Source organism: Mustela nigripes, chromosome 14, assembly GCF_022355385.1.
Source record: "Mustela nigripes isolate SB6536 chromosome 14, MUSNIG.SB6536, whole genome shotgun sequence".
NCBI classification, from domain to species: Eukaryota; Metazoa; Chordata; class Mammalia; order Carnivora; family Mustelidae; genus Mustela; species Mustela nigripes.
The window spans coordinates 54,848,321-54,866,802 of NC_081570.1; the positions used below are offsets into that span (position 1 = coordinate 54,848,321).

Sequence of the window (18,482 nt, forward strand, 5' to 3'; positions counted from 1 at the left end):
ATCAACCAGAGGTTCCCAGGACCTGCTTAGGTTTGAATACTGAGTTCAAGGAGCTCACAGGACTCAGGAGAACAGTTTATGTATTAAATTATCTTATAAAAGGATATATCTCAGGAAGAGCCAGATGGAAGAGATGCACTGGGCAAGATGGGAAGGGGCGCGGAGCCTTCCGGCCCTATCTGGGAGCACCACCCTCCCAACACCTCCACACGTTCAGCAGCCTGGAATCTGTCCAAATCTTGTAGTTCAGGGATTTTTATGGAACCTTCCTTATGTTGACATGATTGATTAAATCACTGGCCATCAGTGACTGATTTAACCTCCAGTTCCTCTCCCCTTCACCTAGGAGGGTGGGGGAGCAGCCTGGAAGTTGCCAACACAAATCACTGTGGTTGGTTCCCCCCACTACCAGCTCCTGCCCATCCTTTCAGATTCTCCAAAGGTCATCTCATTAAAAATTCAGGTGCAGTTGGTTGAAAGAGACTCATTATGAATAACAAAAAACTCCCATTTCATCTTCATGGCTACGGAACTGTTTCAACTTTCAACAACTCAGAACAAAAATTTTAGCGCTATAGGAACATCTTTTGTTATAAAGCACAAGAGTTTTAGGAACTGCGTGCCAGGAACAGGGACGAAGGCCAGATACAAATTTCTCTCATAAATCACAGTTTCACGATGACAAACAGTATAACAAGGCTTCAGTCACCTGGATGCCATCCTTTTAGATGTGGGCAGATTTCTAGCTCCTTGCATGCTCTTAGAAAGGAATGTTAATACATGTGTTCAGGAAAAAGTATTTATTTGACACCTTTACAAAAATATTTAGGCACATAATTTTCATGTTTATGTCACCTGATTTACATATCTCAATCCTTAGTACCTTTTAAAACACTAAAATGGTCATTTCGTAAATAGGATCTGTAGTGAAAAATACTGTGATAAGCCAACATTTGTAGACAAAAATCAGTTGATCGGCATGAGAAAGAAATATTTATGAACAAAATAATCTCTAAAAACATTTTTGTGAGTTAATAAATCTAACCAGTAGATTTCTTTTTAAAAAGTAATTCAAAAAGAAAGTTTAAAAAAACCCACCAGTGAGTGTCTCTTCTTACCGTCACGAAGTGGCGCCCTCACGCAAGACCTAGCAGACCAGTTCAGAACACAGTCCTGGCGCCAGAGGCTCCCGAACCCCAACCACGGAGAGCTGCACCGACTCAGAGCGCAGAGCCACTGTGTTTCACTCGGAAAAAGGAAGAAGGAATGTCTGGCCTGTGGAGCCTGTAGAGGAGCTACACCTTAAGGAGACAAACTGGGAAAGCGTAACCAGCATCACCATTCTGAGGTGAAGACAGAAAATCAATTTTTCTTTTGAAATTCACCACCAAAAGAAAAGCAACTTTGTTCTTTTTTTTTTTAAAAAAAAAATAGGTGGAATGACCTGCATCACATAAGGGCCACAATTGTATCCAGTAGGTACTTTAAAAAAAAAAAAAAAAAGAACCTGTTATTTAAACACTCCAGAGGCAACAAAGTGCAGGATCAAGTTTTTCAAGACATATACCCACTGCCCAGGCCTCCAGCGTTTAAGGAGCAGAGATGAAGGACCTAGTTTGCCTACGGTCTCCCCATGATGTCATATGACATAATGACACTTGCTGGGCGCCTCATATGTATGAAGCATCGTGCTGAATAGTTTCACATCCGTTATCATTTATTGTGACTATTACTGTTTTCCCATCAATTACAGCCTTATTCAGAGGAGGAGCTGATACATTAAGTGTCCCCCTTTATTCACAGGGGATATGTTCCAAGATCCCTAGTGGATGCCTGAAGCCACAGAGAGTACTGAACCCTATACATGCTTTTTCCTAGATGTACATGATAAAGTTTAATTTATAAATTAGGCACAGTAAGGGATTAACAATAATAAAATAGAAAAGTTATGCTGTCATAAAAGTTACATGAGCGTGGAGTCTCTCAAAGTGTCTTATTGAACTGTATTCCCCTCACCCCGCGATGACGTAAGATGATAAAATGTCCACGTGATGAGATGGAGCCGGGTGAATGATGCAGACATTGTGACATAGCATTAAGCTACTACTGACCTTCTGACCTTATGTCAGGAGGATCATCTGCTTCCAGACCTCAGTTGACCACAGATAACTGAAACCGAGGGAAGGGAAACGGAGAAGGGGGGACCTCTGGACTACATAGTTATGGGGAACAAAGAATATGTGACATAGAGGGAGAGGAAGCCAGACTAGTCACAGATTCTAACCGCCGGACACTTCTCTCAGAACTAGAAGAGTAGCAGGTGTTGAAAAAGTCCTTTTAGATGAAGAAAACGCTTTGGCTCTATGGGTGGGTGGGACACCCGTAATCTGTGGTAACTGCCAACTGCTCTTCGTTACAAACAGCTGACTCCTTTTACCCTCTTCCTCTTAATATGCACCTGGCTAAAGAATTATACATTCTTTGAGAACAAGAACTGTCCTATTTACGGTGGTTTCCCCAGAGCTTGCCATAAGGCTCTGGCATAAAAAAGATGCTCAATAAATCTCTGTTCACCAATAAGACCACAATAACAAAAATAGGTCCAAAATACTAAAGCACTATTCCAAACCAGTCAAATATGAAACTCTGCTAGTATTTCCGTGAAAAACACATTTCAGTGTTACTGACCCGAACTTTCCATGGATTCTTGATACAATAGGACTACAGAAAACTTGCAGATACGTGTTTTTTTAAACCAACTTGCAAGTTGGAGCCTAGCAATGACTGACTTATAAATCAACACCCATATGAAGCAATTACAAATCACCTGACACGCTGACAATGAACAGTCTGGTCAGCTAGGGTTCTCTGAATCAATCTGGCACAGACTAAAAAGCAGGATGGCCAAAGAGGACTTTGGTTTTCGTTGACTCAAGAAGAGAAGCCACTAGTCAGAATTTCGTTTTCAAAATTTGCACCACAGCTTATCTGTCTCCAAGGGCAAATGAAGGGTTTAACTATAAAGCTGCCTCTCTTTCCCCCAGGAGGTAGTTAGTAGTTCACAGAATCTTTGCCTTGTAAAATATCAACCTTGGGGCAAAATCCAGACATTCTGGGCGATGTCAGAGCACCAGGTAAACCTCTAGTTCATTAAAACCAAGCCTGCATATAATTGAAAAACTCCAAAAACAGTTGGCCAGTCTCTTCAGTCCTAACTTTCCCAGGCTGCTTTCCCTTATCTTGACATGTTGGTGGAAGTCGAAGGGGGGAATCTAGGAAGCAGAACCTGGACAAGGCAGAAGATGAAACTCTCTCTGCTGTTTCTGGGCAGTCAGCAAGTTCAGCACGGGCTGGGGGGGTGGGAGGGGATGCCAAGGTCATGTGCATTCAGTGAGGCTGTAATGAGACACTATTTTCTCAAACCTAGAGAAATGACAGATCTTCAAGAACCTGACCCCCAAGAAGCAGTTTGACCCCTCCTGGGGTACTAGCCTAACAGCTCTAGACACATCCAAAGGCCTTCCATGACAAGAAATTCTACAACACAAATTATCTCTAAAGTCAAAGTTCCCTCCATGTGCCTCAATAGAAGGAACAGAATCACTAAAATTAACTCTCACAATGCCTTTCCACCTTATCCAGGCAAAACCAGGCAGGGGCAGGCAACATTCACAGCCAGAGTTTATAGCAACTGAGGCCAGCCTGGAAATGAGACAGAAGCTCTGGCATCACTGTCCTCTCTCTGCAAAGCCTATCCTCTCTGAGTCCAAATTCAACCAAGCACTTGCCTCCTTTGAAGATCTCAAGCTAACCCAGCATCTTCATTTCCTCACTCTCAGAGGAAAAGGAAAGTTTATCAATGGCAGCATGGTATAACAGAAGAAACATGAATTTTTACTTCTTAACAAGTCACCTACTTCCTGGGAGTCTTGTCTTGTTTTGGTAAAACAGAGACCAGAAAAACCATCTTACAATAAGAAAATATCCTATGTACCCCCCCACACCCCCCGCAAATTTTCTCAGATCAGATAACCCTGAAAAAAGGGAGCCTTGGGAGCTTTTAGCTTGGAAGTTGGCCATGGGGCTAATTCTAGGGACCCAATACCACTGGTCTGGCTTTACTAAAGACAAATCCAAATACAGGAAACACATGGATATGAAAATGACCTCCATTTTTTAAAAATAAAAAGAAATCAAAACCTTCCAGGCCTCCTGTTAAGTAAGCCACCAAAATACTAATTGTTTGGATCAGTAGAGCCCTGTGGATTCCAAACCCAGTGAAAGAGAAGTTAGTGTGGACCAGTGCAAAAGTACCCAGCCTCTTCTGCACTGACTGCACAACCGGCCTGTGCAAACACTCAGACCCAAAGTCAGTGGATGTCTCTGAGCCGGCTCACAGAGCTGTGTGTGAGCGAAGCCCCTTCCCATCCACAGAGACAGCGCAGGCACCGCCTATTCACAGCTGCTCTCCCAAGATGCAGCAGAAGTCTTGTGAGAAGCTGCCACGCCCAAGGGGTAGGGGCTGTAGGTGACAGTACCTGAGGAGACCAATATGCTCCTGCCGTGTAAACTCTAAGTGGGGACTGCCACACAGAGACTATGCCTGGACAACACGGAGACATCTCAGCAGGCCTGCCCTCAAACCAGCACACTCAGGAATGGAAGACCTAGCTGCAGCAATTCAAAGAGGAGTGAAAAGAATAGCAACCAAACCCAGAAGAGGGAAGCACAGCAAAGAGATGGGGGCCACCTTACGGGCCGGCCATTCTCCCTCAGAGAAGAAGGGCTGGGCTGCATGGTTTCCAAAATGCAGCTCTTCATATGACTCTTGATCTTGGGGTCAGGAGTTCAAGCTCCACATCGGGCACAGAGTTTACTTTAAAAAAAAAATTAGAATGAAACAACTGTTTAAATAAATAAAATGCAGCTCTTCACATGCATGTCATCTCCTGTCGTAGCTTCTGGTTTCACCATTGTGGGGCAGACAGGGGCGGGTGCTTCTAAGCGCATTCACAGACTCACAGTAGCTAAGAGCTGAAAGAGTTCCTGTGGCTTGTTCAGGGTCACAGCATCTCCTGAATGGATTGTAAAGTTAAGTCTCCTCTCTTAACCCTCAGTCACAATAACAGGAGTAAGATCATTCAGCTACCTCCAAAAACATCCCTGTACCCTCAGCACTTAACATAATGCCAGGTACATATTATATACCCGGTACCTTTGAGTTGAATCAATGAATCCTACAGATGAATAAATGAGAAAGGGGCCTACTTTCTCCATCCCTTCATTATCGCCATCCTACACAACAAAGAGGGAATATAGCATAACTTCAAGGAATGCACTGTGCCTGTCCCAGGAGTCCTCAGGGAAGCCAACGTGGAAACCCATACAACTTCAAAGCCCACATGATTTTTTTAGTGCCAAAGCTGTCATCTTAAGCAAATGCAGTGATACTACTACCCTTACGAAGGAAATGCAATTGTTAAGAAACAAAAGTCAAGAAGGAGAAATTGCAGATACTTGGCTGCATTTCCAGCAGAAGGCAGGCTAACCTGCCTCTCTGGCCGCAGCCATCCAACTGAGGCTCCAGCTGGGGCACTATGTAAATGCAGCTCTAAGGGACACCTGGATTTCAAACTACAGAACAATATTTTCAAAACACCGATGTTTCACTGTCGACATAAAAGAAATAAATTAAAAAGTCCGGTACATTTTCCAGTTTGATATAAATTATTTCCAACGGCATATTTAAAATAGAGTCAATTATAAGTTTCTCTCATAAAATTTTAAAAGGCAGCAATCAATCCTCAGATTGTACAAGTGCAAAGGAATGGTTATTTTCTCCATAATCAAGACACCTCAGTGTCTGTGTACAAATTGCCAGTGTTTTCAGTTGATCAAAAACTTGGGCCTACGTCATCGAAGCAATCCTCTGGTCATACTGCTCCTTTCCCCTTAATGTCCAGCTTGTTACTGGCCTCTGACTGTTTGCTCAGCTGCTCTTCAGAGAAAGTGATGTAGGAATACACCAGGCTCCCTGCAATGCTGCAAAACAGAAAACCACCATCAGGGAGGAAAGAAGGAAGGAATGGTGAAGGTATGGGGCACTAGCGTTGAGGGCTGGAGTTACCTTCATAAATCAACAGCATGTAAAATTAAAACATACAGTGTTTTCAGCTACCGAACAAGAGATGCTCCCTCACCATTGTATCACGCCCTGCTGCCGATGCTTTGAGGAAATAAGTGTTTCCATGTACCTGCTGGCAGGAGTGCCAATTTTATACCACCCTTCTGAAATACCATTTGTTGAAGTAAAAAAAAAAAAAAAAAAGACCTTAGGATTCTGCTTCTCCTTTGACTGAGCAATCTACTTCATGGAAGAATTGTATACCTCTCCATAGACTTACCAAGAAAGTGTCTGCCACAAAATTTATAATAGCAGAAAATTAGGTAAAGGATAAATGTCCCAAGAGAGAATTACATAAATGCATACATTAGAATATGATGTATTTCATAAAATAATATAAAACAAAAATAGGAATGACATCTTAAATGGAAAAATAATCTCACAAAACATGAAGTACTGTCTAATCCCATTATTTAAGTACACACATACACTAATAGGCATCAGAATGAAGTCTAGAGACAACACAAGAACATTTATGGTTTTTACATCTAGATGGTGAGATCATAGGTGATTTTTTAATTTCTATTTTCTGTATTTTCAAAAATAATCATTCAAGACAAAGAAATGTAATTTTTAAGGATAAAAAACATCTCAATTAGTAAGTAAACATGCAGACCCTGAGAAATTCATAGAGCTAGTTTCTCTCTGACTAGAATCAAGTTCACAGTGCAGAACCTCTCATCTGAGCCCTCTGCCTCTGAGCTGCTTTCTGGTACCCCTCACTTATCCACCCCACTGACCACCCGGAGGGAAGGCATGCGTGAGGGACAGCGATTACACTTGCCAATTCTCTGTAGTGACCTCAAATCCACTTGGGATACACAGCCCCCTGCCCCAGTCACCAACGGAAAGTAAACTGGGGGAGCTCATAGAGACACTAGAGACTCCTCTGCTAAGCCTGACACCTTTGACTCTCTTGGATCTCCAGTTGGCATCTTGGCCCCACTTCTGCTTTCAGATGTTCCTGTCCAGGATTTGGCTCCCCACCTTTTGCATGACCACTTGACTCATGAACTTCTTTGAAATTGGTTCTATTCTCGGGGCACCTGCATGGCTCAGTCAGCTGAGTGTCTGCCGGGTCGTGATCCCAGGTTCTGGAGATAGGACGTCCCACCTGGGGCTCCCTACTCAGTGGGAAATGACAGAAGCTCAACATTCTTTGAGATTCACATGTACATCTACAGGACAAAGTCCCCTTTGCCTCCAACCCTGCCCTCCCCTCCCCACAAAGTAGGACTGCTCCTTCTTCCTTTCATTCTTTCCTCTAGGGTCCTCCTTCCACAACAACCTCAAACATAACAACGGTTTCTTTATTTTTCCTGTCAAGACATTCTCTGATCTTTACATTAAGCTGATTTCACTTGGAGAGAAATAATAGAGCCGTGGAGGATTGAAGAAGACAAAGAATACCCTGGAAGTTCTTCTAAGCCTCATCCTTAAGATGACCCTGTACCCTACATCCCTAGCATACTTGGTGTAATGAAAAAACATGGACTTTGTGGAGTTAGGTCTTGAATATACTACTAGCTCTGTGTCCCTTGTTAATTTCTCTGAGATTCTATTTCTGTATTAATAAGAATAATACTCTCTATAAATAAGATCATATACATAAAGAACCCAGGCCTTGATCCTGGCACATGGTAAAACAATCAGGAAATATATATTCCTTCCCCGCCCTTCCCTGTCAGCCCCGCTCTTCAGACTAGAGGGGATACACCATTAACAAAGGTAGGGTGGTATCATAGGGAGACTTGACCTGATTCAAGAGGAGGGTACACTGTTGCTACAAAGCTGTTTGAACAACCAGAGCAAAACCAAAACACAGAGACTCCTATTCTAAACTCTGGAGAAAGGGCACAGACTTTTCAAATCCTTACACATTCCAACATGAGGCAATAATAAAAGATTTTTCACCTCATCTTTATTCCTGACTTTATCATTATCAAATATGCACATTTTCAGAAATGGTCATTTCCAAATGGTCTGAAGAGAACTAGTATCCATCCACAAGGATCCTGTGAGCCGAGCAGTGGGGAATGAATGCTTTGGAAAGGAATCTAAATTGCTTCATAGCAGCTTTGGGCATGTGAGCAAACTTCAAGGAGGGGGAAGAGGAGGGTGGAGAAAAGAAAGGGAAAAGCCCAAGTTGGGGGTGGGGGGTCTATGTGAATCTTTTTTTTTTTTTTTTAAAGATTTTATTTATTTGACAGAGATCACAAGTAGGGAGAGAGGCAGGCAGAGAGAAAGGAGGAAGCAGGCTCCCTGCCGAGCAAAGAGCCCGATGCGGGGCTCGATCCCAGGACTCTGGGACCATGACTGGAGCTGAAGGCAGAGTCTTTAACCCACTGAGCCACCCAGGTGCCCCTATATGAATCTTTATGCATCAATACCAAATGGCTGGGAATTTGGATCTTCTACAGATTCAAACAAAAAACTTCTCCATCTATTGGTTCTGTAAATGTTCACATTAAAGATAATGACTTCGGATACTCTGGACTTGTTATTTATATATTTGACCATCCTATATACTCATTTTTTTTTAAAAATCTCAAGCAATTTTCCCCGTGCCTAATACTCAGATCACGGTACTACCATCTCTGAATTCACTGAACCTGTGAGAGACACAGCCGGGAGCTGAACAGGAGAGAGAGACCAGGCTTCAGTTAGAATACTGCAAGACTGGGCCACTCCACCCGCTCTGACCTCATCTCATCTTCCCAGGCCAGGCAGACACAACCTACCTCTCCTAGATCCATAGCCACGGACCTATTTACCAGCCTCACTTAGATATCCATTCTACAAACAGATGCTGAAATGCCTTCGATATGGCAACTCCATGGTCAGGGAGCAAAAGTCTAAGATGCAGGCTGTCTCCATCTCCTCTCATAGCTGACATGTCTGCTCATGTCTAGCCAGGCAGCTCTGCCTCTCAGACTGGACTCTGCCTTCTGTATTTCATATGTAAAACATGTCAATCTATACCAAAACCTGTGACCCAGGGCAGTGTGACTTTTACTGCTATTTCCCAACATACAGTAATTCTGCCGTGGAACATCAACTGTACCTCTGGCTACATCCTTCCTATACCCCATCTTGACACCCCACACAGCAGCTGCTGGGAGCCTTCTTTCCTCTTTCTCACCAGCCAAAGAAAGCAGAGCTGTGTTACCTTTGTATATATAACCTTCCAAAGCTTTCCAATCTGAACAGAGAGAGGCACAGAGGTGAACAGGACTGACTGCTGACCTGGACATTCACAAAGCTCTATGATGGGGGACAAGTTACTTACCCTCTCAGAGCCTCAGCTCTGTGAAATGAACCCATTTGGGAAATGGCGATTAGAATACCACTCTTAGAGGACTGATTAAGGGCAAAGTAAATTATATAATTTATTTACATAACAAGAGGCTAAATAAAATTATGTGTTAATTTTAGAATTCAAATTCTATACTAAATTATATAATGGACAATAGATCATTTCGAAAAGCTAATTAGCATACAGTAAACATCAGTCAAAGTCAAAGTTGAAATGCCAAGGCACACCAGGAGCTAATACTGCCAAAAAGCAAACAGAAGTAACAGGTTTTGCCAACTGCGGCTTTTCTTTATCTTCATTTTCTGTTCACCCAGAAAATCCAGGAGTCCTAGGTGTAATAAGGCCTCTTGTCTTTGGTCATCCAAAGAGGCCTTACTTGTACTGAGTGAACAAGCTTTGACCTCACCTCTATGACCTGCAGTTGAGCAGTAACTCGCACAGTGTCTAGCCGAGTATTCCTCATTCCCGGGTTAGGAGACACTCAAGGCACCTCACACTTGGGGGCAGGTCTACACCACCCTTGTGAGGTCCCTTACTCCAGCCATCCCGGAGTACCTGTTGCCCATCCCCAGTCTCTCATCCAACATCTGCACGGCTGGCTCCGTGCTTTTGCTCATGCAGTACTCAATGACTGGAATAAGCCTCTTCTGTTTTCTGCCTCCTCAAATCCTACCTACTGCTCAAGGCTGCCCCGAAGGAGCCTTTCCTCTATGCAGCTTCCCAAGCACACTAGCACAGCCTGATGACAGGTACCAGTCTGGACAGCTACTTTGTGACACTTGTGTGATGACAGCTATGGAAAGGTCTCAAGAGAATGTAGGGAAGTACCTCATCATTGCTGTTGTTAAGGCCACACACATTCCTAATGTTGTAAGTGTTTTATGATTCCTACATGCATCAAAGCCATCACTGTTAACAAGCTTCACTCCTTCCCTCCTCCTTGCACCTCATCTCAACTGTGGGCAAAGGAGTCCTGCTAAAACTAAATCAGATCATGTCACCCCTTTATACAAAACCTCCCATCTTCCCCTCTCTTAAAAGCAGCCCCCAATCTGTCACCCCACCCCATGACACGTATGGCCCCATCTCATCTCATCCGTGCTACTCCCACCAGACTGGCCTCACTTATGCCCGGAACTCACCAGGCTACACTCCCACTTCAGGCTCTTTTCACTTGCTCTTCCCTCCAGAAATCCATGTGGTTCATTCCCTCCATTTTATAGGTATTTACAAGTATCCCCGTCCCCTGCAATATTCTCTAATCCCCTTCCTTGCTTTATTTTTCTGCATTTATCATCACAGCTAACACCGATTACCAGCAAATATTTCACTCATTTATCTCCATTCATGTTTTGGTCTCCTCTACTAGAAGGAAAACTCCATGAAGGGCAAGGGTTTTGACAGCAGCTCTATCCCCAGGGCCTAAAACAAAGTTTAGCAGGTATCAACCACATATTTGTTTATGAATAAATGAATCTTCCCAGCTAAATTACAAATTCCCTGAACAGAATTAGTCTATGGCTTTGTATACACTAAGTCATCACTTTAACATAGGCACAGACTGGGTTCAAGAATTCTGATTCTTACTCTGCCTACCAAAGGAGACAGGCGAATAGAGACCAATCAGTGGTAAGCAGGAGGTAAGCAAAGAGGCTCTGGGAACTTTTGAAAACAAAGGGCAGGCCATTTGATACCTTACCCACGTGGCCTCAAATGGCTAAATCACCGGGCCTATTTTTCTAGTCACTCAGGGTTAGAATCTCAGTTCTGCTTCTCACTGGGGCAGCTGTGTGCCCTTGGACAACTGACTTTACTGGAGTCTCCATTTCACTGTGCTGTGAACCAGAGACAACTAGATGAGACAGCGTGGAAAGACAGCATCACCACCTAGGTACTCGGCAAACACTGACTCCCTATCCGCTGCCTTCCCACAAGGGTATTTGTACCTTTCCACACCAGAGTAAGTGCTGGTCCGTGCACATACTTTATAAATAGAAGTACCTTAGTCACAGATGTCTGGCCAGGACGTGAACCATTCCATCTGCCTAAGAGTTTTAGGAATTTGCCCAGGAATAAATTTAGAAACAAATAAAAGGCTCCCAAATCCTGTTGTGATGTTGTTTGGAACTCAGAGACCGTGAAAAGGGTATCATTTGCCTTATTAACTGATATGAATGAATCAGGCAAACGCTCTAAGATCAGAATTCTGGGGAGGCCCCAGACAGTTAGATAGGTTTGTTGTTGTTGTTTTAAAAACAGCACTAGAGAAAAGTTACAGGAAAACAAAAAAGAATATAAGCCTAGAACTTGTTTTCTACCTAGTCTTATTGTTTAGTGTTGGTTTTTTGGAAAGGGAGATTCTCTTCCATATTCACAAAGAGCTTTTTGCTTTGTTTTGTTTTGTTTTCTCGACATCTCTGATACTGTTCCTCAACTTGGGGCTGAATCCAAACTACTTCAGCCCATCTACCATTTCTTACCCTACATCTGTACTTCTTTTGCTTTTCTGCCTCTTTAAAAAATTTAGGATGTGGGTGGAGGACTCCCATCAAAACTAAAAGGACAGCATATTTTCTGTATCTTCCATACCAGGAGGAAGTTCCTTCCAATGTCATAAGTCTCCTGTCATAAGTCTCCAGACCCCCTGAGCATGGGGCACAGTTTCTACAGGACTCCCACAAGGTGAAACAGAGAAGTTTAGTGGCAGAATTAGGATAGACAACTCGAGCTCAAAAACTGAGAGCAAAAAAAGCTGAGGTTGCAAAAGGTGAATTATAAATAGCTCGTGGCAGTCCTGCAACAGAACACAGATTTTTTGCCATTTCCATTTTGGTGATCTTCTGTCAGGAATTATGATATAACCAACAGCTAGCCAACCTCCCTAGATCCTATTCGAAGTTACTCAAGTGAGATAGCTGCCAGTTACATAATTCTATAAATAGCCTAGTGGAGATTACATCAGCAGCAACTAACTGGTAGCACAAAACATGTCCTTCTCTTTCTCCAAATGAGAGAATCACTAAGCAAAGGAAAAGCTTATGACCTTCAGGAGAAGTCTGGAACCAGAACAAAATCTACTAGGATGGAATTAGGCAGGAGGAAAAACAGTCTGAAAACCAGAAGCAACTCATCTAAGAGGCTAAGGAGTCCCAAATGAGGGAATGGTGCTGAGCAGAGTTAGCTAGACCAAAGGCCTCAGGAATCAGCTCTGAAACTACTCTAAGCTACACCATGTCCCATTCCAGAGACTGTGTAGACTGTCATGAGGCCTCAGAAGCTATAGTAAAATGAGTTTTGTGGCCCTAAAGGAGGCTGCCTTAAAGGTATGTAACCAGTATGATGCTGTATCATGAAGGGATTATGAAAATAAAATTAATCCATTCATCTACGCACTATTTACTAGACTGTGGTTAAGAATGAAAACCTGGAAGGCAAATCATGGATGGAATACTTTCCAGCTGGGTACTATGGTACAAGCTTTTCAGCCTGTACCATATGGAATAGCCACAGGATCTATCTCACAGGGCTGTTACAGAGATTAAGTATGGAGTACTCAGCACAATGCCCAGTACAAGTTCACATAAAAACTATTGGTTAAGGGACATCTGGGAGGCTCAATCGGTTAAGCGTCTCCCTTCAGCTCAGATCATAATCCCAGGGTCCTGGGATCGAGTCCTGCATTGGGCTCTGAGCAGGGAGCCTGCTTCTATCTCTGCCTGCAGCTCCCCTTGCTTGTGCTCGCTCTCTGACAAACAGAATTTTAAAAAAAAAGAAACTGGTTAGTATTTTGTTACTATTACCAATTGAATGCTTAGTATGGGTCAGGGGCTGATAAATACTGGCACAACTATAAATTAGACAAGTGATTTCTGCCTTCACTAGCCAAGATTCTAAAATGGTGATGGATACATAAACAGTTTACTAGGCTACAATGTAATTATTCAGTCATTTGCTGAATGAGGGTACATTAAGGAATGAGAACTTGGATTCTGGAGTCCAACCCATTTGGGTTAAAATCCTTGTGACATGACTTACTAATTGTGTGACATCAGCAGATCTAGGAAGGAATGAATGCACCATGTCCCCCTAGAACATAATGCCTGGCATACAAACACATGCTCAATGCATAACTTCAGAATGCACTCAACTTACTTAGCCTTTCTCTAGGCTCAACCTCCTCATAAACCTCCACTATAAAATAGTGATAATAAAAAAAAACTTCCAAAGAGTGTTACAAAGAATTAGGCAATTCAACAGAGAAAGAAGAGCATTCTCATTAAAAGGTTCTAGAACAACTGGATATCTATATTAAATACACACAATATAAAAAGAACTTTTTATCCCAATTTTAGACTATATAAAAATTAATCTAAAAATGGGCTATATACCTAATTGTAAAATAAAACTATAAAATGTCTAAAGGAACACATGAGAGACAATCTTTATAATCTGGTTTACACTGAAGCACAACTCAAAGAGGAAAAACTGATAAAGAAGTCTTAAAAGTTGTGCTCTTCAAAAGAGAGTACTAAGAAAATGACAAGACAAGCTACAGACTGGGAAATAATACCTGTAAATAATATAGCTAAAAAAGGACTTGCATCCACAATAAATAAGGAACTCTCAAAACTTAAGAAAGCAAAACAAAATTTAAAAAAACAGCGGGTGCTTGGCTAGCTCGGAAGAGCATGTGATTCTTGATCTCAGAGTAAAAAGTTCAAGCCTCAGGCTGGGTGTACAGATTACTTAAAAATAAAATCTTCCTGGGGTGCCTGGGTGGCTCAGTCATTAAGCATCTGCCTTCATTCAGCTCAAGTCATGATCCCAGGGTCCTGGGATCAAGCCCTGCAGGGGGCTCCCTTTTAGGCAGGAAACCTGCTTTTCCCTCTCACTCCCCCTCCTGTGCTCCCTCTCTGGTTGTGTGTCTCTCTAATAAATAAAATCTTAAAAAATAAAATAAAATTTTCCAAAAAAAAAAAAAAAAAAAACCAAAACCCAAATAACCCAATTTTTTAAAAATTGGGCAACATACTTGAACAGACTTTCTACCAAAGAATATATACAGATGGCAAATAAGCATGTGTAAAGATGTTCAACATCATGAATCATTAGGAAATTAAAACCACAGTAAGGGGTGCCTGGGTGGCGCAGTCAGTTAAGTGTCCCATGACTCAGGAAGTGATCTCACGGTCATGAGTTCAAGCCCTGTGTAGAGCTCCAGATTCAGCAGAATCTGCCTAAGTCTTTCTGTCCCTCTCCCTCTGTCCCCCCACCCACTCTTTCTCTCAAATAAATCTTAAAAAAAATAAAACTATAATGAGATACCACTATATATCTATTAGAATGTCTAGAATTTAAAAAACAAAAACTGACAATACCAATTGCTGGGATGTAGAGCAACCACTCATAGAATCATATGAGGCTGAGGGATATGCAAAATGGTACAGATATTTCTTGAAAATAGTTTGGCAATTTCTTATGAATTTAAACATACATTTACCAGACAACCTAGGAGTTCCACTTCTAGGTATTTACCCAAGTGAAACGAAAACTTATGTTCGGAGTCAAGATGGCGGAGAAGTAGCAGGCTGAGACTACTTCAGCTAGCAGGAGATCACCTAGATAGCTTATCTAAAGATTGCAAACACCTGCAAATCCATCGGCAGATCGAAGAAGAACAGCAATTCTGGAAACAGAAAAACAACCACTTTCTGAAAGGTAGGACCGGCAGAGAAGTGAATCCAAAGCGACGGGAAGATAGACCCCGGGGGGAGGGGCCGGCTCCCGGCAAACGGCGGAGCAATGGAGCACAAAATCAGGACATTTAAAAGTCTGTTCCACTGAGGGACATCGCTCCAGAGGCTAAACCGGGGCGAAGCCCACACGGGGTCAGCGTGGCCTCAGGTACCGCAGGGTGACAGAAGGATCGGGAGTGTTGCAGAGCTTGCGGGTATTGGAAAAAGGAAGCCGGCTACAGAGACAGAGGCGACAGTAAGATCACAGCTAGGGGTTACTTGAACCAGTCGCAGGCTCGGTGAGCTCGGAGCGCAACCGGTGTTCAGGCAGATGGGAGTTACTGGGCTCTGTTCTCTGAGGGCGCACTGAGGAGTGGGGCCCCAGGCTCTCAGCTCCTCCGGGCCGGAGACCAGGAGGCCGCCATTTGTATTCCCGTCCTCCGGAACTCTACGGAAAGCGCTCAGGGAAAAAAAGCTCCTGAAAGCAAAGCCGAGCAGATTACTCAGCCCCTGGTAAGGGTGGTACAATTCCGCCTGGGGCAAAGACACTTGAGAATCACTAACTACACCAGGCCCCTCCCCCAGAAGATCAACAAGAAATCCAGCCAAGACCAAGTTCACCTACCAAGGAGTGCGGTTTCAATACCAAGGAGAGCAGCAGAATTCCAGAGGAGGAGAAAGCAAAGCATGAAACTCACAGTTTTCTTCCTGTGATTTTTTAGTCTTGCAGTTAATTTAATTTTTTTCTTTTTCATTTTTTTCTCTTCTTCTGCTAAATTTTTTTAACTTTTACCCTTTTCTTTTTTAATGTTTTTTAAATAGTTTATTATTATATATATTTTTCTTTTTTATACTTTTCTTTATTCATTTTCTTTAATTCTTTTCTTTCTTTTTTTTTCTTTCGTTCTTTCTGAACCTCTTTTTATCCCCTTTCTCCCCCCTCACGATTTGGGATCTCTTCTGATTTGGTTAAAGCATATTTTCCTGGGGTTGTTGCCACCCTTTTAGTATTTTACTTGCTCATTCATATACTCTTATCTGGACAAAATGACAAGGCGGAAAAATTCACCACAAAAAAAAAGAACAAGAGGCAGTACCGAAGGCTAGGGACCTAATCAATACAGACATTGGTAATATGTCAGATCTAGAGTTCAGAATGACAATTCTCAAGGTTCTAGCCGGGCTCTAAAAAGGCATGGAAGATATTAGAGAAAGCCTCTCGGGAGATATAAAAGCCCTTTCTGGAGAAATAAAAGAATTAAAATCTAACCAAGTTGAAATCAAAAAAGCTATTAATGAGGTGCAATCAAAAGAGGCTCTCACTGCTAGGATAAATGAGGCAGAAGAAAGAATTTGCGATATAGAAGAGCAAATGCAGCGAATAAAGAAGCTGAGCAAAAGAGGGACAAACAGCTACTGGACCACGAGGGGAGAATTCGAGAGATAAGTGACACCATAAGATGAAACAACAATAGAATAATTGGGATTCCAGAAGAAGAAGAAAGAGAGAGGGGAGCAGAAGGTATACTGGAGAGAATTATTGGGGAGAATTTTCCCAATATGGCAAAGGGAACGAGCATCAAAATTCAGGAGGTTCAGAGAATGCCCCTCAAAATCAGTAAGAATAGGCCCACACCCTGTCACCTAATAGTAAAATTTACAAGTCTTAGTGACAACGAGAAAATCCTGAAAGCAGCCCGGGAAAAGAAGTCTGTAACATACAATGGTAAAAATATTAGATTGGCAGCTGACTTATCCACAGAGACCTTGCAGGCCAGAAAGAACTGGCATGATATTTTCAGAACACTAAACGAGAAAACACGCAGCCAAGAATACTATATCCAGCTAGGCTATCATTGAAATTAGAAGGAGAGATTAAAAGCTTCCAGGACAAACAAAAACTGAAAGAATTTGCAAACTCCAAACCAGGTCTACAGGAAATATTGAAAGGGGTCCTCTAAGCAAAGAAAGAGCCTACAAGTGGTAGATCAGAAAGGAACAGAGACCATATACAGTAACAGTCACCTTACAGGCAATACAATGGCACTAAATTCATATCTCTCAATAGTTACCCTGAATGTGAATGGGCTAAATGCCCCTGTCAAAAGACACAGGGTATCAGAATGGATAAAAAAACAAAACCCATCTATATGTTGCCTCCAAGAAACTCATTTTAAGCCCGAAGACACCTCCAGATTTAAAGTGAGGGGGTGGAAAAGAATTTACCATGCTAATGGACATCAGAAGAAAGCAGGAGTGGCAATCCTTATATCAGATCAATTAGATTTTAAGCCAAAGACTATAATAAGAGATGAGGAAGGACACTATATCATCCTCAAAGGGTCTGTCCAACAAGAAGATCTAACAATTTTAAATATCTATGCCCCCAATGTGGGAGCAGCCAGCTATATAAACCAATTAATAACAAAATCAAAGAAACACATCAACAATAATACAATAATAGCAAGGGACTTTAACACTCCCTTCACTGAAATGGATAGATCATCCAAGCAAAAGATCAACAAGGAAATAAAGACCTTAAATGACACACTAGACCAGATGGACATCACAGATATATTCAGAACATTTCATCCCAAAGCAACAGAATACACATTCTTCTCTAGTGCACATGGGAACATTCTCCAGAATAGATCACATCCTCGGTCCTAAATCAGGACTCAACCGGTATCAAAAGATTGGGATCATTCCCTGCATATTTTCAGACCACAATGCTCTGAAGCTGGAACTCAACCACAAGAGGAAGTTTGGAAAGAACCCAAATACATGGAGACTAAACAGCATCCTTCTAAAGAATGAATGGGTCAACCGGGAAATTAAAGAAGAATTGAAAAAAATCATGGAAACAAATGATAATGAAAATACGACGGTTCAAAATCTGTGGGACACAACAAAGGCAGTCCTGAGAGGAAAATATATAGCGGTACAAGCCTTTCTCAAGAAACAAGAAAGGTCTCAGGTACACAACCTAACCCTACACCTAAAGGAGCTGGAGAAAGAACAAGAAAGAAACCCTAAGCCCAGCAGGAGAAGAGAAATCATAAAGATCAGAGCAGAAATCAATGAAATAGAAACCAAAAAAACAATAGAACAAATCAACGAAACTAGGAGCTGGTTCTTTGAAAGAATTAATAAAATTGATAAACCCCTGGCCCGACTTATCAAAAAGAAAAGAGAAAGGACCCAAATAAATAAAATCATGAATGAAAGAGGAGAGATCACAACTAAC

General features: G+C 42.2%; 1 protein-coding gene across 1 annotated transcript in view; it reads right to left on the reverse strand.

Annotated features, from left to right (window-relative positions):
* Positions 1-785: 785 nt before the first annotated feature.
* SLC35D1 (solute carrier family 35 member D1) overlaps positions 786-18,482 on the reverse strand; it is a 53,200-nt gene continuing 35,503 nt past the window's right edge. The window contains exon 12 of the mRNA XM_059375068.1: positions 786-6,042. Within this exon, the coding sequence (XP_059231051.1) occupies positions 5,934-6,042 (109 nt within the window). The 3' untranslated portion in view covers positions 786-5,933. The remainder of the gene's footprint in view (positions 6,043-18,482) is intronic.